This window comes from Pyxicephalus adspersus, chromosome 7, assembly GCF_032062135.1.
Source record: "Pyxicephalus adspersus chromosome 7, UCB_Pads_2.0, whole genome shotgun sequence".
NCBI lineage: Eukaryota > Metazoa > Chordata > Amphibia > Anura > Pyxicephalidae > Pyxicephalus > Pyxicephalus adspersus.
The window spans coordinates 28,817,944-28,845,058 of NC_092864.1; the positions used below are offsets into that span (position 1 = coordinate 28,817,944).

The window sequence follows — 27,115 nt, forward strand, 5'->3', positions numbered from 1 at the left end:
TCTGGAACCCTCAATCCCAAGGAACATCTTCCCCTGTGCTGCCCTCTAATCTCTCTCCTAGGGCCATTGGCCATAGTGTTCTCCGATTTCCAACCCCAACTTCCCACTTAATGTGTCCTAGGGGGGGCTATAGGAGGCAAATTAAAATCATTCAGGCACCAATGGGACAAGTATCATTCTTTCTCGGTGTCATGCTGGTAATCAGATTGTCAGAGGAAGGAGAGGTGACAAGGTACAGCCAACAATAAACCCAACAAATGTCAGGATTCTCTCCCTTTCCAGGCACTCCTGTGTAATCCTGAAAGTGAAAGATATGCCCTTGGTATACATTGTGATTGTGATAATAACGATTGTGGACCATGTCGGAGCAAAATGTGTGGGCAGAGCCACATAAAGTCTTAGCCAGAGTTAAGGCAACAGGATGAAAACACAAGGCCACCCCAGTACATGAAAAAGGATCTTCAAGGCAGGATCATCAAGTAATATTTTGATTAAAGCAACAAATTTCAAAAGACTGAAAATAACATTTAAAAAGACATTACCATGGTAAAGCTGAGAAGCTAAAGATTAGGTTTTAAAGATTAGGTTTCAATCTACTTTAAGTAACCTTAAATTGATTGATAGCTAACCCGGTACAACATTCTACTATGATTTTCATCTCTGGTTCTGTAAAATTCAGCCCATGTTTTGCTTTTCTTGTATTACTTTATGTTTCATTACCTGGCAGTGACCCGCAATCCCCTTTCCAGCTCTCCCCCCACCCTATGTGAACAAGTTCAGTGTGGAAGGTGCAGTCCTGGGCAAGTCTAATTTTAAACTGTCAGGACAATTTGTCTTGTTAATGGTCCTTTGTGAATAGGCACCGTGCAAGGCTCCAACATACGTGTCTGGAGACAGATTGGAACAGACGAGGGTGTGACCGCACACGGCCTCTATTACATTGGCTGTCGGCATGCATCATGCTGAGGCCCCCCTCTCTACTGGTGATTCCTTGTGACTCTGCCCTGCTTCCCATGAAAACAAACCACCATCTCAGGGCATTGTTGCATCAAATGAAACCTGAACAGCTGTCTCGTGGAATCAGAATATTATTTCATGATCCTGTAACCGAGCATTGGTCTTTTATCATACTCTGAGGAACAGGCCATGTTCCTGCTTGGGAAGCACATGTAGCTTTTTGATTTTATTTATTTTTATGCATCTGATACTTTATTTCCCTCTGGTCACAGGTTGCTCTCTGTGAATTTTTTAATTACTGTAATTGCCAACACTTTCTTTGTAGAACCGTAGAAGGTGATGTCATACAGGCAATGGTCCATCAATGTTATCCAGAACACACAATCTAAAAGAATAAAACGTGAATATCAATAGAAGAAAAATTCCAATATAGAACTATAGGGCTACAAATATTGATTCAGGCCTCATTTCCACATCCCTATTTAATGTACAGCGCTGCGTAATATGTTGGCGCTATATAAATCCTGTTTAATAATAATAATAATAATAAATGCGTGTGCAGAGCAAATCACTATGCTCCACATAGGGCCTGATTTATTAAAGTTTCCAAAGACTATCATGGGTGAACATGGGTAATCAAGCACATCTGAAATGGATCTGGTCGAGGATTGAAAACATTTGCCAATTTTTAGGAAATTATTTTTAGGAAATCCATTCCAAGTTTGCCTGACCCCCAGGTTTTACCATGATAGCCTATCTTCTCCAGTTCAAAAAGTTTAGTAAACCAGGCCCATACTGTGTGACAGTCTTAAGTTTCCATTTATGCGTTAAATGCGTTTTTACAATGTGTTACAAAGTCCATAGTCACGTCACAAACTGTCCCTCAAAAGAGCTTACAATCCAATATCCCTACCATAGACATATATCCCAGTCCAATTTTGGGAAGGGGGAGGAACCAATTACTACATGTTTTTTTTATTTTTTTGGGGGGGGACCATAGTACCCAGAGGAAACCCATACAAACATGGAGAGAACATTTAAAAAACCTGCAGATAGTGTCTTGGCTGAGATTAAAACCTGGAATCCTAGTGTTGCAAAGGTAAGAATCCTAGCCACTGATCCACCATGCCTGCTATTAGTCCTGATCAATTTCTGCTGAAATCAAATCAATATCAAATGATGAGCAGTGGTAATCCAAGTAAATGATTGATATCATGGAGATACCGACCTTGATATTTGATCGTGCACATATCTTCTAGTGCAACCTTGCTTCAGAGGTTGCTAGAGGTTGTTTGAGTAATTAGCAAATTTGCAGCTCTCTGGTCAGTTTAGGTGACACCAATGATCTTTTTGGCTATCTATAATGGTGACATTCTTTTCAATAGCCAGCAATGTAAGAGACATTCTTCCCACTGACCACCACACTAATGTACTGTGAACTGTGGATAAAATAAATATAAAAGGTGTTCCCTAATACCTTAAATATATTTCAAGGGTTCACCAATGTTAAAAAGGGCTAGAAACATTGTTCTAGTGTGTGGCTAACTATAGATGGTCCAAGAGTCTGAATGATGGACAGCTAGACTATAAAGTCTAGGACCAAGAATTAAGATAGGACTGTGTATAATTCCTTTTATACCTGTCATCATTTTCTGGGTCATCTTTCAAATAAAGCCTCTCTTGGAAGAACTTTGGGTGGCTCAACCCCCACACTTTAGTTCAGTGTTTCTTAATCAGCATTCCTCCAGAGGTTGCTGGGGGTTCTTTGAGTTATTAGCAATTTTCACCTCACAGGTCAGTATAAGTGAAACAAATGATCTTTTAGGCTATCTGTACTGGTGACATTCTTCCCAATGGCCAGCAATGTATGAGACATTCTACCTAATGACCACCTCACTACTATACCGTGAGCTGTGAATTTAGGTTTTTTTACCATGGCTTCCCTAAAGACCTGAAAAGGTAAGAACCTCCATTATCAAAAAAGATTTTAAAATGAGCAATGGCAATGATTTGGAGTACACAAAGTTTTCAGAAATGTAAATCGATGTAGCAGTTTAACCCCCCCACCACCACCATAGCACTCCCATCTCCTAAATGTAACACACAGCCCAATTATCACATCACAGAAAACGATACCAACACAACAGAGGCTTGGTGGCAGTAAATTCTGAAAATTGCACTTTAAATCAATAGTTGTTCTCCTGGATTCTGATTGCACAGAAAAGACACATCAAATAAAAGGTCACCCAGGGCAAATAAACTATCCCAGACCCCTTCCCAGGGAGTCATCACTAACAATCTGTCTTCATTCATGGTTGCATCCAGAGCTAAACTGACATAATAGTTCTTATTGGGAGAAAATAAATGAAATTGGTTTGAATTGGAGATTTTCTTATAATGTAAGAATATTACTGGCTTTCTTGCATTTTTTGTTTATCAGAAGATTGTGTATATTTTAACAGTTATTTTCTAGTGTTTGATCTCACAAATTTTATGTGCAAAAAAAATCCTTGAAGTTAAGAATCACATTCAAAGGGAAGACACAACAAATGGATGAAAAACAATGTTCTGTTCTTGGAAAATTGGCTCTGTATAAAAATGAAGCCAAATTCTGCCTCCGCATCCACATTTTATACAGTTACACAGGCGGTCAACAGCTCTAACTGCTGATACCTGAATATTGTTTTACTAAATAAACTTGCTGCTATGTTTTTTTATTATTATAAACTGAAAATGTTATATTTTTTAAATACTGTAAATGCATCTACAATTTACCATGTTGTATTTTGCCATATTTATGTTTTAGTGACATCTAAAGGGTGGGGAATTTTGTTTTGAAACAAAGCCTTAAGCTTGGTATACAGAAACCCATGGCCTTAGATTACCAGTTATGTGTGACATCTGAAAATCAGACATGTGTACAGTGGTCGACTGATCAGGAATGACCATTGTCTTTGCCTCTCCAATAGAGGAAAGTACTAAGAGTGACTATTGCTCATCCTTCTTCCTCCCCTTTTATTAGAACAGAACCCCACTGTGTGTAAAACCCTTGTTTATTAACCTGTCACTGGAAAGGATTACAAAAAAATAATTTTCAATGACAATTTTGTGGTGCCCATTGAACATCATAACCTGCTTGTGATCACCATGATAAGAGACTGTTGCTGTGTAAGGCCCTGGTCAGCCACGGGAGGCTATTTGTGCCCTCCAACACACAGGTGCCTTCATAACTTCTAAGGACAAGGGATAGTGTTTGGAGAAGGACTGGCAGAGGACCAGGAGTCCACAGATAATGCAGCACAGGAAATCCTAGCAGAGACAATTCCAGAATACAGACCCAGAGGTCATAGACAGGTTTTCAGTCCACCAGAAAAGGTATGTAAGGGCATACAAAAGACGTTTGTAAAGACACAACAATGTCGGGGTCATAGGCAAAAGATCAGTCCAGGCAGCATGCAATCACAGAGTCAGAAACAGGCAAAGTCAGTAACAGTAAATATAACGAATAAATACACCACAAGCAGGTCAGCTCAGTTTAATACTACAACAGGCACTGGTGACTGGGAGCAAGGAGGTGATAAAATCCCGACAGCCAATGGCAGAGCAGAATTGGGATAAGGAACTGCTCTGCTCATTGGCATAAACTCCAAATCACCTTCAGCTGCATACGGTCTCAGATCTGGGGATGCCGAGAAACCATCCACAACTAAAGGGAAACTGGGGGAACATGCAAGCTATAAAAGGTCAGACAATTAGATTTCTAGTTAAACAGATAATTAGTTAAATCAGACAATTAAATTCCTAGATCTCCTCTGATGCTGCAAGTGATGCCACCGGAGGGAATAGTTAAGTGTGCTATACTGCGATTGCACAGTCCAGAATTGGTGGCCCAAAGCGTGTCTACCATCATGTTGTTTACAGATTTCTAATAAAAGACCCAGCCATCAATGTTTCAAAGCATGGGGATCCACTGTACAAGTGTACAAATAGCCACTGGTTTTTTTTTAGGAAAAAAGTTGAAAACCCTGAAAGTTATTCTTTGTTGGGGAGATTTTTCAAACAGGTACCCAACAGGAAGTGAAAGAAAACTGCTAATATGTATGGTGGATTTTCCTCCATTAGCTATGTACACACAGGGCTGGATTTCTCACTAGGCCATTTAGGCCATGGACTAGGATGCCATGGCCACTAGAGGTGGCTTTTTTAATTCTATTGAAGCTGTAGATTTCAGTTACTGGAAACAATCTTTCCAGTGACAGATGAAGGAATGAGCACCTGTTCTGTTCTACGGAGAAGGGAGAGGGAGGGATGAGCAAGCAGCACAGGACCAGAAAACCTTGAAAACCAGAACAGGACCAGATCAGGGCAGGCAGCAAACAGAGTCAGAACAAGCAAGAGTCAGAACAAGGATATCGGTGTTGGAAATAGATACAAGCTGGACCCTCGGGTTAACACGCCAATTGTTAAGGCAAGGAGTGTTAGTCTGAACACAGCTTATATAGTGAGGCTAACAAGCAGGCTGGGCAGGGACTGGATGAGCAGGTGCAGATAAATCAGCTGGAAAGGTTCGGTGATGCCTCTAACTCCAGAGTCTGGACAGAGCAGCTAGAAGCAAGGTAAGGGAACCAACTGCTGCTGATCTGACATATATCTGGTGAACAACAAATACCAGATCAGCTCTGCTGCTGATCTGTGACACATATCCCATTTATGTGTGATATCCCCCCCCCTCCTAGATTGTAAGCTCTTCTGGGCAGAGACCTCTTTTCCTAATGTGTCATTGTTTGTATCTGTCTGTCATTTGCAACCCCTATTTAATATACTGCCCTGCATAGTATGTTGGCACTATAAAAATACTGTTTATTATTATTAATAATAATAATAATAATAATAAAAACTTTAACTCTTCACACACGTGGACAGTATTGTTTCCCAGACTTAAGAGTTTTGCTTCTTTTTTGCTCGACTACATTACAAATGTGACATCTTAATTATCTCCTTGAGGTTACAGCTGCCTATCAAGAATCCTTACAACATCCTTGTGGCTCATCAATGATTCATCAGCCAAAGTAGATTGCGCAATCTTAGCATACCATACCTGTAAATTAAATATTGGCCCCATGCTGGGATAGAATAGCGGTGAAGTACTGCAAATGTTATTCAATCTCTTAACAGCCATAACTAACCAGTCAGAGTTTTTCCATGATATATATTTTAAATGAGATACTTCTCTTTGTTGTGAAACTTGGATTTAATGCTAAGCAAGAAGCAAGAATCTCATTATCTATTGACTTGTATCATTGCATCTCGTAATCCTAATGAGGCCTCATGGACGCCAGGCTCAGTGGAAAACTACAGAGGTAGAAGGAAAGTTTTTACAAGTCAAAGAAGCTAACTATTCAGCTTCATGTAAAATCACGGAGGATTCTCAGTAAGGTTGTATCTGGAGTGATTATTGTGAGGTTTGCCGGGATTCATATTTGATATTTCCTTTACCAATGTCCATGAAAGCCAGCATGAGCTACCAGGGGAGGCAAGTGTTCCAGGACTCCATCCCCCCTTCCTTATATTTTAAAAGGAATGTAGTTACTAATGCAAAAATGTCATATATATTTGGTAGAATAGACACCATCAAAACTAATAAGGAAGAACTGGGACACAATAATTATTATGAATAGGGATGAGAAAATCATAACTGGAATCTGCACAGTTTGCTTCAAGCTACAGTTTATAATGCTGGTAAATCAGATCAAAGCAATACATTGGTAAAGTGGTCCAACAGCAAACCCTTTCAGTAAACTGCACTATTGTACTGCATGTTTACCATGTCGACTCAACTGTATGGCAGTGGTTGTGAAATCATTTCGTACACGTGTTTGCGTCGGTTGCTTCTGTGTTGTGGTGGGGTTGCAGCACAGTTCATGAAAGAGACATGCTGCCTCTGGCCATATGGTTGCTTGTTCTTTTACAGAGGGGGAACGGCACCACCACTGCAGATACAAAGGCAACAATTGCAAACTCAGTTGGTTTGCCGCACTTGGAGGCACAACATATAGCAAGTATACAGATAATATGTATATTATACATCTCTGCAGTACATGCATACTTTCATTCCTAGCAGCTGCAGTGAAAGCCAAGATGCTCCAGAATGTGCTGCAATATTTGGACAGAAGATAACAGTGATCAGGCAGGTAAGAATGCCTATTGAAGAAGGGACATCACCTGTCTTTCTGTCAGCCCTTCCTGATCCCAAATTTTGAAAGCAGAACTTTAAGGATGGCTTATAGTGCTCTGTGGGAGAAGGCAAATCACCATTTCTGAAAGTGTTTCAGAAGACAGTGGAGCAATGTTCAGGGGTACAGCTAACAAGAGAGAAAACTGTTAACTTTAATCTTTTACATGGCTTGAGAGAGTAGCTTTAAACGCACTCTCTGCAGAGAGGTATTTCAGCCTGTCCATGGAGCCTCCTGGCCTCAGGCTGCAACCCCCAAGTCTCAAAGACAGGTGCCCTTTTATTAGCATTGTCCAGGTGCTCCAAAGCCATCCTCAATCTCTGGCTTAAAAACGCAATGGAGTGCCACCCACTCCATCCCGGACTATCCGGGCCAGGATCCCAAATAAAATATTGCAAATCTGCAGCAACTTAATTTTGCATGGTTATATCCAGGACCTTTTCAAGGTGATTGACGAACATGATGCCTGATACCTTCTGAATTTGGCATCACATGCTTCACTGTACTACAATGGTTAGTTTGAGCAAGTTTTGTAAAGCTTTAGGATACAGTGATAAGGCCCCTCCAGTAGCCTAGGGCAGATTTTACTTCAGTCAGAAAAACTTGTGTCCCCTTTAAAGATTGACTACTGTTAAACAATTCTGCCAGGATAAACATTTTATTGTTTATTATCTTTTCAAGCTTTGTTGAGTTCCTTGTTTTATTAGGCATACTCAATATGTTTAGAACTGAAAAACGTATTATTTTCCAAACAATAGTTAGTTGACTTTATTTGGGTTATACGGTGAGCGGTGAAAGGACCAGAATCTCTTACAAATCCCTAATCAAGGGAAAAATCCTTACAATTTACAGTAATGGGACTTCTAGAAAGAAATACTTGCAGTTTCCATGGTGATCAAACTTCAAATGTTGCTGTAACGCATTGTGTAATGTTTAAATGGAATACGTTTTTAAACTTAAAAGCTAAAAACACTTGACATGTAGCAAAAAGTTGTGCACCTTTGCACAGGTCAGCAAGCAAGTGAAAAGTCAAATCAAGAGTGGAATTACAGGATATGTTTAAAAAGAAGTGAAAATACAATTTACCAAACATTCACTGCAGGGGCATGTGCTTGAGATAGATTCATCAATAGTGAATGCTGAATAAAAAACACTGTTTTACAGGGGTGTCCCCTGTCCCCATTATTGTTTAACCTTGCCTTGGCCCCCTTATTGTGTATATTGGATGCAGACTTCAGATTCTCGGGCATAAAGTTTGGATCTTTGGAAATAACTGCTGTTTTTTGCCAATCCGAAAGATTCATTGCGTTTTGTAATGAACACCTTCCAGGAGTTTCAAATAATATCGGGATATACTATAAATTTTGATGTCAGTGGCCCTTTTCCTGTTTCCCAAACATAAACCAAGCTGGAGCTCTTTATTCCCATTCCAATGTGCTAAGTCCCATATTAGATACCTATGGCGGAAAGTTTTGGCCTTGCAAAAGAAAAACTCAATTCATTGGGCCTGGTACAGGAGTACCTTTTGTCATTGATACCTTTGTTATCATTGATGGTGCCCCTGGTAATCATCCTGTTTGGTCATTTAGCAATTTGCCATGCCATGCTAAAGGACATTGGGGAAGCACTGTGTACACACCATTTTTATGCACAAGGCGATATCTTGTGACATCTTGGGCATTTAATTGAGTTTGATTTAGGTGGTGCCACACCAGATCTTTCAAGGTGCATATATAAAATCCATTGAGTAAGTCATTGGTTGGCCAATCCTAAAAAGCTGGAAATGCTGGAACAAAAAAAAAATAGTACCAGAGGATCCTAAAGCATGAACTGGCCAAGGCAGGATGTGTTTTAGTGAAAACTAATACAGCCACCATGTCCAAGGAATGTAAGTTGAAATGTATTACATTTTTTTTTACATTTACATTTATTTAAATTTTTTTTTTAAATAGGTATTCTTAAGGGGTATTTTCAAAATGATCATGCCTTTAACAATCCTGGCAACAATACAAAATTTCCAAAAACTAAATATGAATTTGGCAAAAATCAAGAAATGCATTACTACACAGAAGTGACATCAATACCAAACCCTGTAATATTACCTGACCCTACAATTCCCTTGCACACCAACTCAGGGAGAGGGAACAGCATTCAGGGCCAATCAGAGCTCTTATGCTTGCACAGTTCTGTCAATCAGCAGTCTGAACATGCCTACGGGTGAAAAAAATCAGACTGAGATCTTCATCAGTGTGATGCTTTTAAGCCTCCTCCAGCCTAACATTACAGCTACCATGAAGCAAACTACAGTATACCAAAGATACATAATGTATGTTTATCTAGAATGTTACAATTTTACCACACTTGTAATGAGTCAAAAGGCCATCAGCAAGTTGATATTGATAGCATTCTTGATTTCAATCAGATTTGAGCTGGGCAGTTCCACCAAAAACCTAGGCATCACGAAAGCCAACGCAACAATAAAAGGTCACCCCTAAAAGAACCATACCACAACAGTTAAGGGGAAAACTAAACACTCAACCCAAAAGAGAACTGTAAGAAACAACCCAAGCCAAAGGATAACACCCAACCCAATGGGAACCAAAAAAATCAACCCAAGAGAAATCATAACAATCCTACTAATGGGAATCATAATAACCAACGCAAGAGAAAAAACATCCAACCTATGAAGATCTTTAAAAATCAATCCAAGCAAAAACAAAACATATAAAAATACCCAAAAAAACAAAAACCATAAAAACAGTCTGAATGGAGTCTCAAAAGCAAAATCTAAGAGTAGTAAAAACCAGCAAAGAAGGCAAAAGTCTGAAGCTAGAGAGCTCCAAGACATTTTCACATATTGTATGCCCAATGGATACCCACTGGTATAATGTCCAATGTTCTATAGCTAAATATACACTTGCTCTAAAAACATAGTAAAGTGAAAAAATAGGATAATTTTCACGCTATAAAGAAATGTATTTTTTTGGCTTTGTTGTTTTACTTACTAGATGAATGGAAGAGACGTGAATGTTTGCAGTAATAGACCACTTCTTGTTCGCAGTATTCCGCACTGTTTATCATAGCCTCCAGCTGTTCAGTGCTGGCACTGTAGTTCAGTGTTGCAGAGTACGGCCTCCCCAAAATCCATCCACGTACAGAAGTTAGATCGGTGATATTATGTTGAACCACTGTCCAAATCTTCTCTTCTGTTGGAAACAATTAGGCATAACCAGTGAAATATTGGCACATACTGCACATGATTCAGAGGTTCATCAAATAACTTGCAGTAGGTTAAGGATAACTTTAAATTCTTTGGGCTATATTTATGAAAGCTCTCCAAGACTGAAGAAGATAGACAATCATGGGAGAACCTAGGTGGTCAAAGCAAATGTAGAATGGATTTATTACATTTTCTCAATATTAGATGGCAAAATTACCTTCTTGGACCAGATACACCCATGTTGTTCCATAACAGTCTACCCACTCCAGTCTTTAATAAATCAGGCCCATAAAGTTGGCCCCATGATAACCTTCAACCATTGTTACAGTTTTTTTATATGTATATACTGTTATCATATTACAAAATTTAGCAAGTTCAAAGCCATGCAAATAACTGGAGGAGCTGATGGTCTATTATTATATATATATGCAAAATCTGTGCTATCATTGACTACCCCTAATCCCTCACATGACAAATATTGGGATAAAAATGAAAAGCCCAGCACTGTGAGCCCATTAGGTGTTGTTGCAATGCAAAAATTCTAATTTTGTAAAGTTAAAGAAGTTAAAGCAATTTTAGGGAATAAAAAGGCACAATGATGGTTTTCCAAATGTCCAGTAGTCAAATTTTGAGTAGGGAATTGGCAAAGGGAGCCGTAGATGATGGTGTTACCTTTTAGCTACACATAAAATTAGGGATATGCGAATTACAGGACTGAGCTACTATTCAGCTTTAATTCATCCATTTCATTTAAATTCTGAATTTGAAAAACATGCTATTTAGTCCTTTCACAAATGCAGAAAACAAAGATTCTCCTTCCAAGGTCTGTTTATTATATGTTCATCAGAATAGCTCTGTCCCTGGTGTACCCAATGGTTAATGGATGCACCGTGGCAAAGAATGAAATGCTATCAAAGAGGCTTTCCAGATTTATGGAACATATAAACTAAGATAACCTTCCACTTCTCATTATACCTCTCGCTTTAATATCATTTGACGCCATTAAGCCGGTGAGATATTATTTTATCACTCTTCACCGGGTACCATTCTGCAGCATTTCAGGAGAACCGCAGAAGAGAAAAAAAAAACAGAGCAGTGCAGTAAATATTCCAGGATTCATTGCTGAGTCTACTCATGCAAAGGTAAATTTATCTCACTAAAAGAACATTTTTAAGAGCCGCCTAAACTGCTTTCTAATGCAAAGGTGACAATGCTTTAATTCTGGGCTAATGCTACACCTTTATGACTCGGTGCTTTCAGTTCTTTGTCCAATGTAGCAGAAGTTGTTGTTGGCATTCAGTCCTAGGAGACAGTTTTATGGCTAAAGACTTTTGGTGCTGGCACAGAATGCTGTACATAGAAGCGCACACAAATGGCTGGATGAGGACCCATCATGCTACAGGAGGTTGTAGACATATTGGTGGCGGAGTTAAACTTGCTGGTATTACCCCAAACAACCACCAGTCAACAGGAATGCTGCCCATCAAGTACATTAGTAGAAAGCCAGGGGGTGGGACACTTATAAAGCAGCAGCATTGGTTACCGGTTTAGCTGTTTAGCTGTACCACCCTTGACAACTAGAAGCAAATGGGAATATCATCTGCTGTATACACTAGCAACCAGCCTTGAAGTCCCCAGTGGTTAGTAGCTATTAGGGGTGGTACAGCCTACACTTCTAGTTGGGATTTTGTTGTTATCATAGCAAACTTTGGGTCCGGAGTAAGGTAATAATAGACGGATGACGTAAAAAAAAGTGGAAGTTTAAATAATAATAAAAGCAATATGGAACAGTCACAATACATTCCTCCTTCACTCTTTCACTCAGAAAGAGTGAAGAAGACCATTATGAGTCCACACAGAAAAAGGGAACAAAACACATCATACATAATCTAAACTACATTGTGAGGAAGCTCAAAGTGCAAAAACCACTGTGTATACTTACCGTAAGTATCAACAATGTTTTGTCCTGAAAATGCCAAAAAATCTTGGCTTATACTTGGGTCGCACCACTAGATGGCACGTGTTCTCATGTTAAATGTGTAATAAACTCTTGTCTTGAGATATAAGTTTATCACACACTTTACATGAAGACACAGTGCTCTCTACTGATGGTTAATATTAATGCACAAAGGGTCATCATGTAAAAAGTAGTGTGACTCATTATCATCAACTCTCCAACCAATAGTACAAAATACTTTATTGTGAATAGAGGGGGAAAAGATAGACATAATTGACTCCCTATGGCTCTTAGGGGAGAACAAAATGACATTTCAATTATGTTGATCTGATGATGCTGATTCTTGTGCTAAAAAATAACTTTCAACATCTTCATTACCTAATTTTTTATTGGATTTTTTAAAAATAAATTTTACCTAACCAGCTCATGGTAACTTAAGAGTTCCTGCTGTTTTTGCTGCAATCCTAATGACAATGAAATAGATCATTATACGGCAAAATCAATTTAGCTGAAATCATTCAACTAATTTCTTATAGCTACAAGCCAAATGTTTATTTTCATTTTTGAGTTACTAATGGGATTTGGTTGCTGTGGGCAATATTTTGTTTTCTTGTAGTATATGCTTTTTGATGATGGGAACCATTGTATGTCACACATTTCTTTTGTGAATGCATAAAAACAATTTTAAATGGGAGTTTTAAACAGTGGACAGTGTCAGCATCAACCAGGGTTCCTCCAGAGGTTGCTAGGGGTTCCTTGAACAATAAGCAATTTGTGTCTCTCAGGTCAGTTTAGGTGACACCAATAATCTTTTTGGCTATCTGTAAGGGTGACAAAAAAATAGAGAAACACTCTAGAATGATAGTTTGATACAAGGGCAGCAACATAATTTAATTCACTTAAAGCCAAACCCCAGGCATATAATAAAAAATAGAAAAAATAAAATAGTTTACATATAAACTATGAAAAAAAATAGTTTAAATAAATAAATACTTTTTTGTTGCGGATCCCAGGTTCCCCTGTGCCTACTGTGACTGAATGAACTCTATGCCGGTCAATCAAAATGGCCTGAGATCTAAACTAGGAAAAAAAGGAAGAAGATGGCATCACCGATGACAGAACAGGGACAGGTAAGTGTAGAGAGGGTTTAGTACGGCTTTATGCCCTGGCTGTCATGGACCTACCCCCAGCTTGTCACTTGAAGAAGTAGTAGCTCACCTCTCTGGCATTCTATCAGCATGCTCATTGTCCTTATTGGCCCCTAGCTTTATTGCTCCTTCCTTTGATTATCCAGCCAACTGTGCAGAATTTGCAAAATGCTGACATTATCCTGTAATTAGGTTTCAGCATGGAGGTATTTCTCTTCACAAAAACGAATAGTTTGGGCTTGATTTAATAAAGCTCTCCAAGACTGAAGAAGATAGACTTTCATGGGAGAACATTGGTGATCCAGCAAACCTAGAATGGATCTGGCCCAGGGTTGAAAACATTTGCTAACTAATAGCAAATGGTTTTTAGAAAATCCGTTCCAGGTTTGCTGGATCGCCAATGTTCTCCCATGATAGCCTATCTTCTTCAGTCTTGGGGAGCTTTACTAAATCAGTCCCTAAGTGGGTATTTCAAGGTAAGTACAAGGGTATTGCTGCTTCCGACTTTGTAGGATGAGCCCACTCTATAGCTAGGTTTTGCTTACCAGATGGTAATATTGTTCCAGAGAAAATCAACTAAAACAAAAGTACCCATAATTACCTTAAAAATTACAAGTGGACTTAATAATCATAAAACTTGTGTCTGTGTGAGGCCTCAGATATATAGAAGAAAAGCAATTATAGAAATGCAGCAAATTGTCTCTTGATGCTGAGTAACCCTGCCGGTTTCTTTAATATTGCTCTATATCCTCTGGGCTGTTTAAACATTGCCGACCTATATCTTCCATGGATTATTTGCCTAATTTTAAACATAACTGCCTGCCCCCATTCCTCTAATAGTTCTGTCATGTATCTCTCTCTGGTGTCATGAACCAGGTGATGCGTTGGCCCATATCGCTCTACTTCGTACGAGCTCTCACCACTAATAGCTCTGCAAAGCCTGTCAGATCGGACTCAAGCGACTGTGGAGTCAGCTGAGCGAAGAAACTGCAGCTTGCTACAACATAACTTCAGGCTCTTCAGTCGTCAACAAAGCAAACAATTATTCTTTAAGCAGCCATCTGGGCTTTTGGAGACAGGGATGACCCAAGGAACAAAACGTGCAATGTGAACAAACCCTTCCTGAAATACCAAGCCAGATGCTTCAAACCACAACAAATCAACTGCCACATGGATGCAGAATAAGTCTGAAAGGACTGTAAAGATTTTCTGTGCTTTAAAAAAAAGACTTTATCAATATAAAAAAATGAATAAACAATTCAAATACATTGGCCAATGTGCAAGACCAGGAGCCCAACACCACAAAGCATGTTAACACCACAGCTGGTAACAGGTTGTTGGAGGTTGGCACTGCCCAATAATTACTATCATCAACCTTATCCCTAGGAGAGAATCTAAATATTAATGCCATTTCACCCTAGCAAATAACATTATAGAAGTTGTTGGTATAGATTGGATCATCTTCAACTACATTTTAATTTGTTTTGGTATTTTCTCTTTTTTTACCTCTTCAAAAAATTGGATATCAGTGATTTTTGAAATTCTAAGCATACACAACTATGAAGCAGTAAATTTGTAATAAAATTGTAATTAGTATGTAGCAGTAAAGCTAGCAAAATGTAAATCAACTTTAATTTGATCGATGTTTAATTTGATTGACATGTTTATCGTAAATGTGGACCATAAACTGAAAATGAATGAGCTGCCACCTATTTATTGCAAAACCAATTTGTAATGAAAATGGTAAACTTTGTACTATGTATACCTCTCCTTATTTTCCAGGGTAAGGGGGCTGATATTTAGGAGGTCTGGTATCTAAAAGGGGAGTTTCAGATTTCCATTACCCCATTCCTACACAGACCTCTTCAAATGAACTGAGAGATAGGTTGTAGGGATAACACCCTACACCCCGAGTATAGCCCCCCATCATTGGGAAAACAGATATCTTATATGAACAAGAAGGGGAATGGGGAATATGCACTTGCTGCTCTCTTTCATGCTGCTAGACATGGAAAATCCAGTAGAAAGGGAGGAATTATATGATAACATCCCCATTTTTTTGAAAGTCAGGTCCTTTTTTTGTTAAAAGTTACATCTGCAAGCTATTCCAATAATGTAACATGAATGATTTGTGCAATAAATGTAGCCCCTTATTTGCAGTCAGTAAATGTTTTTACACAGTAAATGTTTCTACACTGTACTATTCAATAAGTTTTTCTTTGCAAACAAATGAAAACGTCACATTTAATATTGCTGATTGACTTGAAACAAAAAACGAATTATTATTAACAACATCATTATTTTAAAGCAAATAAACCATTGGTGTCTTTTGAAAATGTGTTTGTTAGCTTACTTTAATTTTGATTTATGTTATTTGATATGTTTTCTTTATTTTTTCTTATTTTTTTAATACGTTACCAAAGATTCCCCTGACCTCCCCAGCAATTTGGGTGACAATCATATGTTCTGGGTCTTTGAAATTGTTCACAAAGTCAGCAGGCCTTTAAAAAATTCTTCTAACTATAATTTGTAACTTTTATTTAATAAAAAGGTAATTTTTTTGGTGGGGGCTGAGGTTTAGGGATTTGCAATTAACCTAAAATGTTCATGAGGCCATAGACTTTATTGAAAATGGATTTCTTTAGCAGTACAATGAATTTCTGAAAGGCACATTCAATGAACATTTAATATGAAAAAAAAAAAAACTGCCACATTCAACTTCTGTTTCAGTGTAGAATTTTACCAATCATCTCTACATTTCATACTTGAACTTCTTCCCACCCTACATATTTTCCATAGCTGAAGATACAAGTAATATCTTTATCTTCTCATGTACCAGCGTTAAATCCATTGTATTTCTAGGAGAGTGTCTTACTTCTCCAGCCTAAGAAAAGGATTATGTTCTGCTAATTACTGCTAATTCCTCGCTGCATTCTCCGAGAGCCTCTCCAAATATTGAAGCCCCTAAGCTTCCCTTACCTTGGAGCCATTAACCTGAGACACTCTGTTCTGCTATAATCCTTGCTGCTCTTGCTCTCTCTTGCTCTCTCTCTGAGGGGCTCTAGATGGGGCGAGTGAGAGCTGCAGGGAAATTCAGCTCTTCTGAAAATTCTGGGGTTAGAAGTGTAAATGGAATCTGAAAACATGAAGTTGATTCGATGAATTGACAAATGTTTCACTTGAATGTCAATGTTCTTGCTGGAAGAAAGATTTTCAGGTTCTTTTGCTTTTGTGTGTAGATTGTTCATAACCCATTCAAGTGGGTTAAGGGGGTACTCCAGACAAGAAAAGAAATTTATTTTTTTTCTTTTTCTTTGCATCTGTATCAGTTCCATATATATTTATGCAGTATGAGGTTTTCATATGCTCTTTCTTCATTTATTGAAAGTGTCATAGTTTTTCTAAAATCATAATGAGTTTTGCTATGTAGGCAAATTGGAAGAATTAGTAAATGAGTAGGCCATTGTGAGTTTTAGTAAATTCAAGAAGACTGTAACTGCAGGGATACTTTTTAGAATCATGGGTCTGTCCTTGTCTCAGTAATCTCTCACAGTTCTTAACCCTCGTAATAACCAACACCATTAGTAATGCTGTGCAAGTTATTTTGGATATTCCATAGTAAAGCAAGGAGTGCACAGGGAATGTAAGATTAGGAGAATGATGGAAAAAGCAAACAAGGTGAAGGAAATGGGAAAGAACAGGGGGTCAGGAGGAAATAAAAAAAGTTAAGGAAATTAATTGAAAGAAAAAAGAAATGGAGAAAAGAAAGTCAATTAAGTTGCCGTGCTGTGCTACTACTATGTAGAATTTCTCTGTTTCTCTATCCAAGACTACAGGGCACTGATTACCTCTGCAGTCCCACTACGATCTCAGGATCACTGCAGGTGATGAATGGGGATTGTCACCATCACCTGTAGTGCCTAGTATTCTTGGATAGAGAAACTCAATCCAAGAAAACATAGTAGAAGCACAGCGCGGCAACAGCATTTCCCATGTGACATCACATTGGAGCTGAACTGCAGATTACCTCTGCAGTTCCACTACAATGTTTGGGCACTACGGGTGATGAATGGGGACTTGTCCCCATTTATCATCTGTAGTGCCCTGTATTCTTGAATAGAGAAACTCTATCCAAGAAAACATAGTAGAAGCACAGAGCGGCAACGGCAATTGCTGCTGCAGCGCTGTACTATGTTTTTGAATAGAGTTTCTCTATCCAACAACACAGGGCACTACAGGTGATGAATGGGGACAAGTCCCCATTCATCACCCGTAGTGCCTGGACATTGTAGTGGAACTGGAGAGGTCTGCAGTTCAGTTTCCCATGTGACGTCGCAATGGAGGTGAACTGCAGATTACCTCTGCAGTCCCACTACGTTCTCCGGGCCCTATGGGTGATGAATGGAGACAAGTTAACATTCATCATCTATAGTGCCCGGGGATCCTGCAATGAGAGGAGGATTCCTAATGTCGTTGTGGGAAAACCTGTAAAAAAAAAAAGTTGGTTAAAAAAACACAAACATTTAAAAAATTACTTTAAAATTATTATTATTTTTTTTTTTTTACACATTTTTTACATTTTTTTTTTACTGAAATTCTACCGTCGAATCTTGTGTTTTTCGGGTTGGGTCTATCCGAATTCTAACAACCATATTCCGGTTGAATATAACAATCCGAATTCGAACACCAACACTAGTAATGATTCTCCTGGGATTTGCAGTAACCCATGTGTTTTCCGCACATAAATTTGTATACAAAACACCTATCATATTGCTGCAATGATTACTTTTGGTACCGAATACCTATGATACGGGAAAGGCACATCAAAAAGATTTGAATAACATCTTTCTATGCAGTGGCAAAAGAGCTATCACTGACATCCTGTACATTGAACTAGCAGAAATATCAGATCTAAAAAATGAAGAACGAAATGTCACTTCTGAATGTGACATCTTGTGCATCGTACTAACAGAGATACCAGATTCTGCAAATGAATAGCAAAGTGTCACTTCCAAATCTGACATACTGTGCAACGTACATGTAATACAGCAGCAGAGTATATACACCTCTGTATAGGATGAGGGATCTATCAATGCCACATTTTATAATTCAAACTCAAAGTAGAAAAGCCCAAGTACATATTTGTTCATTTGCAACATAAATTGTTGTGCTATACATTTATTCTTTTTTTTTGTCTTTTTTGTTTATGTATTTATAACATCTTTTCATTTGATTTTATACTTATGGCCTTATTTACCTTGATAAGTTTTTTGCTATACCCCAGTTTACATGTTAATATTGGAATCCAAATCCCACTGAGGATATCTGATGTTCAGTTACAGGTAGGTACTTGAACTTTGTGCCATAGCAAGCTGCACTACATGGTCAAACATTTGTGAACACTAGACCACTGCACCTATATGAACTTGTTGACAACCCCATTCTGAAACTATAGGCAATTATTTGAAAGTTCTCTAACTTTGTGGCTAAAACATCCTCTGCTCTTCTGGGAAGGTTTTCTACAATGTTCCTAGGTATGCCTATTTTTGAATCCATTTAGCTAAAAGAAAACTTGTAAGGTCGGTTACTGATGTTGGATAAGAAGACCCGATGCTCATTTTATCCCAAAGGTGTTTAAAAGCAATGAGGTCAGGGCTCTACTCATGCAAGTTTCTTTAATGAACAATGAAGCAATAAACATAATTGCCCAGGTTCATTTTACATTGACTTTGGCCAATCCTTTTTCAAATTCGGGGTCTATGGGAAAAATATTGCTACTCATTTTTGGCAATTTGCAGGGCTAATTGTACTCTGTTTTAATCTGCTTTAAAGATGCACCCATGCCAACAAAATATAAAATGTACAACAATGAGAGATTATGGCTCCAAATGGCTCCAAATGTGAAATGGAAAAAAGAAACACAATTCAATTTAAATGAACGGTCTAGGAGATATCGTAAAATGTAAAAGATATATTCCAGTAAACTAGTAAAAATTTCTTTAGATAATCTTTAAATGTGAATGAAGAAGTCATGCTACCTACCAGTTATATTGCAGTAGACACGCACAGGTCCAAGAGGTCCGCTGCCATCGGGGTCAATGTAATAGAAGTCAGATGGGTAACCCTTGTGCTTGTAGGCCTCACATGACTGTTCAAACAGAGCTAGAGGGGAGAATCACATATTAGGCACAGTCAATAACTATTGTACATTAATTCCACATTATTGCTTTTGTGTTCTTTCATACATAAGATCCATCCCATGTTTGGAATTAGATATCATAAAGCACAACAAGATGAAGCCATTAGATAATTTTAGCTTGTGAAACCATATTGTTATCTCCATACAATGAGAAGCCAACATTATTTCATATGAGAATGATTATGAGAACACATTAATCCTGAAAACTGTAAAAAAGCAAATTATAATTCATATAAACAGAAAATAAACTTTTTTAAAAAAGTGATACAAGACAACATACAGTACCATAACTGCATAGCAACATAAATACAGTTGCAGCTTTATGTTTTTGTGCCTCCAAGACTTTTTTTTTTAATCATAATCCACTTTTACAGTATTTAAATTAATCCAACATATCATAAAGGATTATGACTTCTTTTCTATGTTTTCATTAATCCTAGGTTTTCCGGAGTCACTCTTTGGACCTGGTTTTTAAGTTCTCCAAGATTAGAGAAGTTAGACTATCATGGGGGAACCTGGGTGATCCAGGACTGGATTTCTTAAAAATAATTTTTTTGTATTATTTGGCAAATCTTGATTCTCAATCCTGGACTACACCCATTTAAGTTTGTTGGATTCCCTAGGTTCACCCATGTTAGTTTATCTTCTCCAATGTGGGCCAATACATTATAGTGCAGACAACCCTAGCTTGCACTCCCTGCAAGTGTTAACCCAACCCCAGTTTTCCCTTAGGGGCACAAGTGCTTGCCCCCCAAATATTGGTAGCACTGCTGGGAAAAATAGTAAGAGAAAGCTTTGATAAATCAGGCCCAATATGTCTAGCTATATCTAGCTCTGGCGATCTACCTATATTGTAGCTCTCCAATCAACCGGTATAGGTACATGAACTGTGTTACTTGAATGTTGCAAAGAAAAGTGTGGTGTCTTGCTCTATCATGCAAAGCTTTTTTTGTAGAAGAGAGCTGTGTAAATTGAGTTGTGTAAATTGTGTCTTGATTGGGTGGGCAAAAACCCCCAACCCCCTTGGTAGGTTAAACGGCTTCCTTATATGTATCATCTGTTTATTTTGAGGCTTGGAGTTCAGCTATAAGCAGCAATCTACACCTCCTTTATGCCTAATGCTATGGTTTTTATTTTTTAGGAGAAATGTGAACTAGCCATTAATTAGTCCATTCATTAGTCAGGAAATAATTACTCCTGTGGCACAGGAGTAATTATTAAGAGGGACAGCTCAGACACAAAACTCAAGATGTCGAGGTGGCAAATAGCTGGGCAGATAAACACTCTTGGAGTTACAGTAATAAATGTCAACCCTTGTTGAACAAACATTCGAGAAAGCGCAGAACCTCGTCAAGGACTTTGCAGCTTCTGTGCTGTGCTTTTAATGTGACACATTTTATGGGTTTTAGAGTAACAGCTAATTAATTATTCACCAAGTTGACGAGCTGCCTGGAACTCAATTACATGATTTTTCCAAATAAACATTTTAACCCGACACAATATCATTTTTGTTCCAAAAATAAACCACTTTGCTGCATTGGATGTGTTTGTAGAGTAATATTAACAATGTCAATAGTTATTTTATGTGCAACTTTGTTTTACTCCTAAATTCATAAAGCATATCAATATCAATTCACCTAAAAGAAGAATTGGAGAAAGTTTAAAGATACAATAGAAATAAATGGAGCTTATTTCTAATTTTGGACATCAAATTTGGGAAGAAAAATAGTAAAAAGTCATATATATTGGGCATCTCTCTGTAAGGGTGAGGGATGCTGAAAAGGTGTTTTTTCTGTATGGTATTCATGAGATTTAGCCATTCCACAAATGTAAATTCAGTGCAATAACATTTTATCTACCAGGGAACTCTATTCCAATAATGGGTTTGATTTAATATTCTTCAAGACCAAAGAAGAAGATAGAGTATCATGGGAGATTTTGGGTGATCTAGCAGACTTTGAGTGGATTTCTTAAAAATCATGTGCTATTTAATGTCTCTGTCCTGAACTAGATTCATTCTAGCTTCACAAAATCACCCAGATTCTCCCATGATAATCTTCCTTCTGATAGCTCCCCTCAATTGTCAAAATATTTGGTTGCCAGAATATCTAGCACATCCCAGCTTTCCCTGGGGCTGCTGAAACTTAATGAACTCCCTTGCACCTGTGCAGGAGGAATGTCATCCTGGCTCGGCCAATCAAGATGGCCAAAGATCTGGACAAGGAAGAAAAGAAGGAAGAAGATGGTAGCACAGGTGACAGAACAGTGACAGTTGAGTATAAACAGGGTTTTGTTTCCCTATAAGGTTTCAAACGCTTTAAAGTTCAGCTTTTCTCATGATGGAGAACCTCAAACTCCCAAAACTAGGGTGAATAGAAGCAACTGAGATGGACAACCAAAGTAGCATCCTGTGTTGCAGTTTGATACATGGGGCCTGATTTATTAAAGCTCCCCAAGGCTGGAGGGAATACACTTTCATCAGTGAAGCTGGGTGATGCAGCAAACCTGGAATTATTTTGCTATTTGTTAGCAATTTTTTTAGTCCTGGAGCAATTCCATTCCAGGTTTACTGGATCGCTCAGCTTCACTGATGAAAGTGTGATCTCCCCAACCTTGCAGAGCTTAACACAGCAATATGTAGTGTGGATTGTAGGTAAAATTTAAACATTTTGTTTGTTGTATTGCACATGGAGAATGTCATTCATTTTCTTCACAGAGTAGATTCAGAACTATGAGGAGAAGAGCATAGTAAAAACCCTCGGGGGGTGCTGAACTACAAAGGAACAAGGAGTTGAGTTTGGAGTCCCAAGATGCAAAAAGGAACCTCAAGGCAAATTTGACAAGCAAGGAGGGACTCTATTTGGTATTTCCAAATAAAGGAACCAAGAGAACACTAGAAGAACAGCTGTGCTGGTATTAATGAAAACACTAGCGGTGCAGTGACAGCCCCTGGAGACCTAAGTCAACCTGTGCTCTTACTACCCACAGTTAAATACATACTAATGCTGGTTAAGAAGTAAATCACCTAAACAAGCCCCTATTTAGGTTTTAAAGTTCACAGGTAAATATATCTCAGTTCTTTTCCTGATACAGAAAATGAAAGCTAGCTTTTTTATTATATATGTGAGAAAACTTTTGAACACAGCCAAGAACTGAACAGGCATCAGAATTTACATGATGGTGTCATCTCTAAGCCGGCAACTTAATATAGGATGTAGATGGTGGCCCTGGGTGACGTCTGAACAAAGATGGTGTTTGTTTGGAATGAAAAGCAGAAAAATAATCCAACATTGGTGTTGTTTCTCCAATGCAATTTACACTTAGTCTTGTATTTTGTGAATTAGGAGGGGGAAACGCAAGTGCCCATCTCTATACATGAAGCACTCACATTGGTTAAAAGGCAGAACTGCAGATGGAACCACACCAGCTGAACCAACCAAAAACTCACTTTTTTCCTAGTAGGGGTCCCAATATTTGGGGAGCAAGCACTTGCTCCTAAGGTAAACTCAGATGGGAGACCATTTGCAGGGAGTGCCAGCTAGATTTGTTAGCACCATAACAAAGCAGCAGCCCTGATTTCTTAAAGCTCTAGGATTGAAAATATTTGCCAACAAATAATAAATAATATTTAGGAAATCCATTTCAGGTTTGCTGGACCAACCAGGTACTAATATGAAAGTCCATCTTCTCCAGCCTTGCATACCTTTAAGAAGTCAGGCCCATTGTGTGACTCAGTCCTAACAAAACCTCTGTAAGCATGACCACCAAATATTGTTACACTCCACAATAAGCAGTTATTGTTTCTTTGCTAAATGTAATTATGTTCAGTGATTGACAGTCTGTGGAAATATAAAACATTTAGTGGACATAAGCTGGCATTGGAATAATCCTGAGCCTGACTGGTTTGTCAAGGAAGAACACAGAAAAAAAAACTAACATAAAAACAGAAAGACTGCTAAATGACTTCAATAATCATTAGGAGGCTGTGAGTTCAGCCCATGGGGTGTATTACTGAGTAGAGACTGACAAAATGCCACATTATATGTTTTCCAGTCTGTTGAGTCCAGTAAATGTTAACCGTACATTCCAATTTTCAGAAATGTCATTTTTCGACACAAGTCGCTGCTAAGTTTTTTTAACCTCTTTTCACCTAAAAAAATAAACAAAAACACCAGCATGTTCTTGTCTCTTAGTGTGCTTATGCCCTGTGATTTGTGCCCTGCGATTTGATATAAGAAGAAATGAGAAGTAACAATGAATAAAAAGGGGAATCAGTTATTTTATTTGAAAAATGCCAATTTTTATTAGAATAAATGTTATTCAGCTGAGATTTATATCTACTTCAAAGCCCAACAATGGGTTTCATCTCCATCCCCTTCCCTCCATCCCATCTAGCATTCGCTTTAAGATCTCCATCAACACTTTTTTTTGGTTTTTAAATATTAGTGTTGCTTGAACACCTGGAATCAACGATGTCTGACCATGCAAGGGACAATATCTGGTGGAAGCCACAGTTTTATGGTGCCATGTGCTTGGTTGGCAAGTAGGACTACATTTAGCAGCCCTTGAATGCACACAAATTGAAAGCTGGTGCCTGCTGTGTACAATTGCTCACTGTTGCTTCATTGTTAGTAAAGAATAGGCTGTAAGTCTGTTGGTAATTAAATCAAAGTGAGAATTTTCATAGGCTGGTAGTCATCAGGGTCTGGTATTACCCCTGAGAACCTTCATGCAGTGTTGGCACTATTGGTTGCTGATGTCTTGTGTGGTCCTGTCCCCCAATGACCACCAACCATGAAAAAACTCTCCCCCTTTTTCACTGATGATGCACTTAGGGCCTACTGTTAGTTAACATGGACACATTTTATGATAAGGTAACCGCAACAGGCATTCTGCCCTCTGCCCTAGGTCCCAGGTTCGAATCCTAGCCAGTGCTCTGATCTGCATGGAGTTTGCAGGTTCTCCCCGTGTTTGCATGGGTTTCCTCTGGGTACTCCAGGTCCTCCCACATTCCAAAAAACATGCAGTTAGGTTAATCATCTTCCCCCCAAGATTGACTTTAGTATGTACTAAAGAAATATGACTGTGGTAGAGACAATAAATTGTGAGCCCCTTCGAGGGACAGCTGGTGACATGACCAAGTATTTTGTAAAGTACTGCGTCGGAGCTATATAAATCTTGTGTAATAATAATAATAACAGGGGACAAGTGGAACAAATAAGAAATTTCTTAAAACGGTGTTGAAATTCTAGTACTAGTGTTGCTTAAATGTGCATTTGTTTGGTCTGAACAATGTTTGGCCATGTAGAGGCCATTATCTGTCCAAACCAAAATTTATAGTGCCAGTGGTTGTTGGTAAGATGAACTATATTTCTGTGCCCTTGAATGCACACGAAATGGAAGCTGGTGCTTGATGTGTACAAACGCTCTCCACTGATATAATTGTTAGTGACAAAGCCAGTTAATGAAAATTACAGTGAGCATTTTTGTAGGCTGGTGGTCATCAGGGCTAGGTACCACTTCTAACAACATCAGTCAATGAGAATGTTCTCACAGTGTCATGGGTGGCCCTGTCCCCTAATGACCACTAGCCATGAAAATGCTTACCACTTTTCCATTGATAATGGGAGTGTAAATATGTGTTGATTTTTTTTAAAAGCATAATGTCAATGCTCAAAGGACCAACGTTATGGTTGTGGCTCCTTTTTTGATTTTTGCTCAGAAATGAGCAAGTGGTGACTAAATAGGTCTAAAGTCAGATGTTATATCTTCATTGTGAAGGTCTGTACATCTCCCCGATATATACATTTCCAGTAACAATTAATAAATGTCTATAAATAGCTTGGTGTAAAATAAATAAATAGCCTTTATAGCTAAAATTCACCGGAGCTAAGCATTTGGCAATGGCACTAGGTTAAGATTCTTTCTATAGGAAGTTTATTTTTAATATAGCTCTAAGTGGCAACTATAAAAAAGGTGGAAAAGTTAAAGTTTTCCATTCTGATTGTGATTTCATATCTGGGGGCTAAAAATCCATCAGCACCACCAACTCTAACCACCTCCTTACCTACCTTCCATGCTGTCCTCCTCGCTGTTACTAAATGGTGCAATATAATTGGGTAACACTTCATTGTTTGTGTTTAGAATTCTGTTTAGTTTCAGGAAGGTTTACTAACCACAATTCTATATTTATTGCTTGTGAAAGTCACACTGCATTTATAGAATTCCTAGTTGTTGATACATGTGTTATAGGTAAAAGTAAAGAATCTATTATAAGACATAATGCATAAGGCAAATTAGTAGGAAATATTGACTTTTGCATTTGTCTTCATTTCAAAAATTCAACAATCATGGAGAAATATAAAAAAAATAATTGTTTTTTAAACCTGGTGAAACACATAACTTATTTTGTTTTACACCTGTGCTTTTTTCAATAGGGTGGGATGGGTAGTTGATACTGTGTTGGTTGTGTATACTGTTCTTGCGGTGAAAGAATGGTGTGTTTTTGTCATTGAAGAAGGATGTAAACACTGTGCTAATGGTCAAAAGGGGTTGTATATGTTGCATAGGGAGGGGGGAGTATATAATGTGCTGATGGTGGGCAGGGTGTATATGATGTGGCAGAAAGGTGGCTCAGACGCTAACATGCTTGCCTTTGCAGCACTAGGTCCCAGGTTCGAATCTTAGCCAAGATCTGCAAGGAGTTAGGTCATTCTCCCCAATGTTTGTGTGAGTTTTCTTTGGGCACTCCAGTTTCCTCCCCATCCCAAAAACATGCAACTAGGTTAATTGGCTTTGGACTATTGTGATATCATATGGCTATGGCAGAGATATTGCATTGTTAATCCCTTTAAAGAACAGTTAGTGAAATAACTATGGTCTTTGTAAAGCAACAGATTACATTTTGACCACTCAAGATAATATTAATAGAAAAGGGGGGAGTTCAACTGCAATGGCAGCGGATAAAACTTTTGTGACTCTGGCCCTTAGCCCATCGTGTAAGCAATTTTTCAAAAAGGCATTTCTTTCCACCGTATGTTAGTGGTCCATTTATTCATTTCAAACAAAGTTTATTTGGCAATTGTGCAGAGATGGCTTATGAGACAGTTCCGCAGATCTTCAGTTTGCCAGGGCTGCATAGAATCTAGCAGGTGATCTTTTTTCATTTGGTTGGTGCTCTGACAAGGGAACAGATGGAAGAGGGTGGTGGACAATTGCTAAACTAGAGACCTTGGCTGCTTTTAGGATACACCTTTACTGGGACTAATAAAACATACTTACAGCTATGGCAAGTGGCGTCGGCGTAGCCAGTGTCCCCGCAGTCGCAATGAAAGGCGCTCCAAGTCTGTGAGCACGCTCCTCCGTGTTCGCAGTAATTTGGCAGGCATCTGTTGGAAACAA

General features: G+C 38.4%; 1 protein-coding gene across 1 annotated transcript in view; it reads right to left on the reverse strand.

Annotated features, from left to right (window-relative positions):
- The window catches only part of LOC140336023 (contactin-associated protein-like 5), a 221,896-nt gene that overhangs the window by 51,752 nt on the left and 143,029 nt on the right, over positions 1-27,115 (reverse strand). The window contains exons 11-13 of the mRNA XM_072419077.1: positions 26,996-27,102; positions 19,558-19,677; positions 10,196-10,396 (exon numbers count right to left, since the gene is read on the reverse strand). Coding sequence (XP_072275178.1) covers positions 10,196-10,396; positions 19,558-19,677; positions 26,996-27,102 — 428 coding nt within the window. The remainder of the gene's footprint in view (positions 1-10,195; positions 10,397-19,557; positions 19,678-26,995; positions 27,103-27,115) is intronic.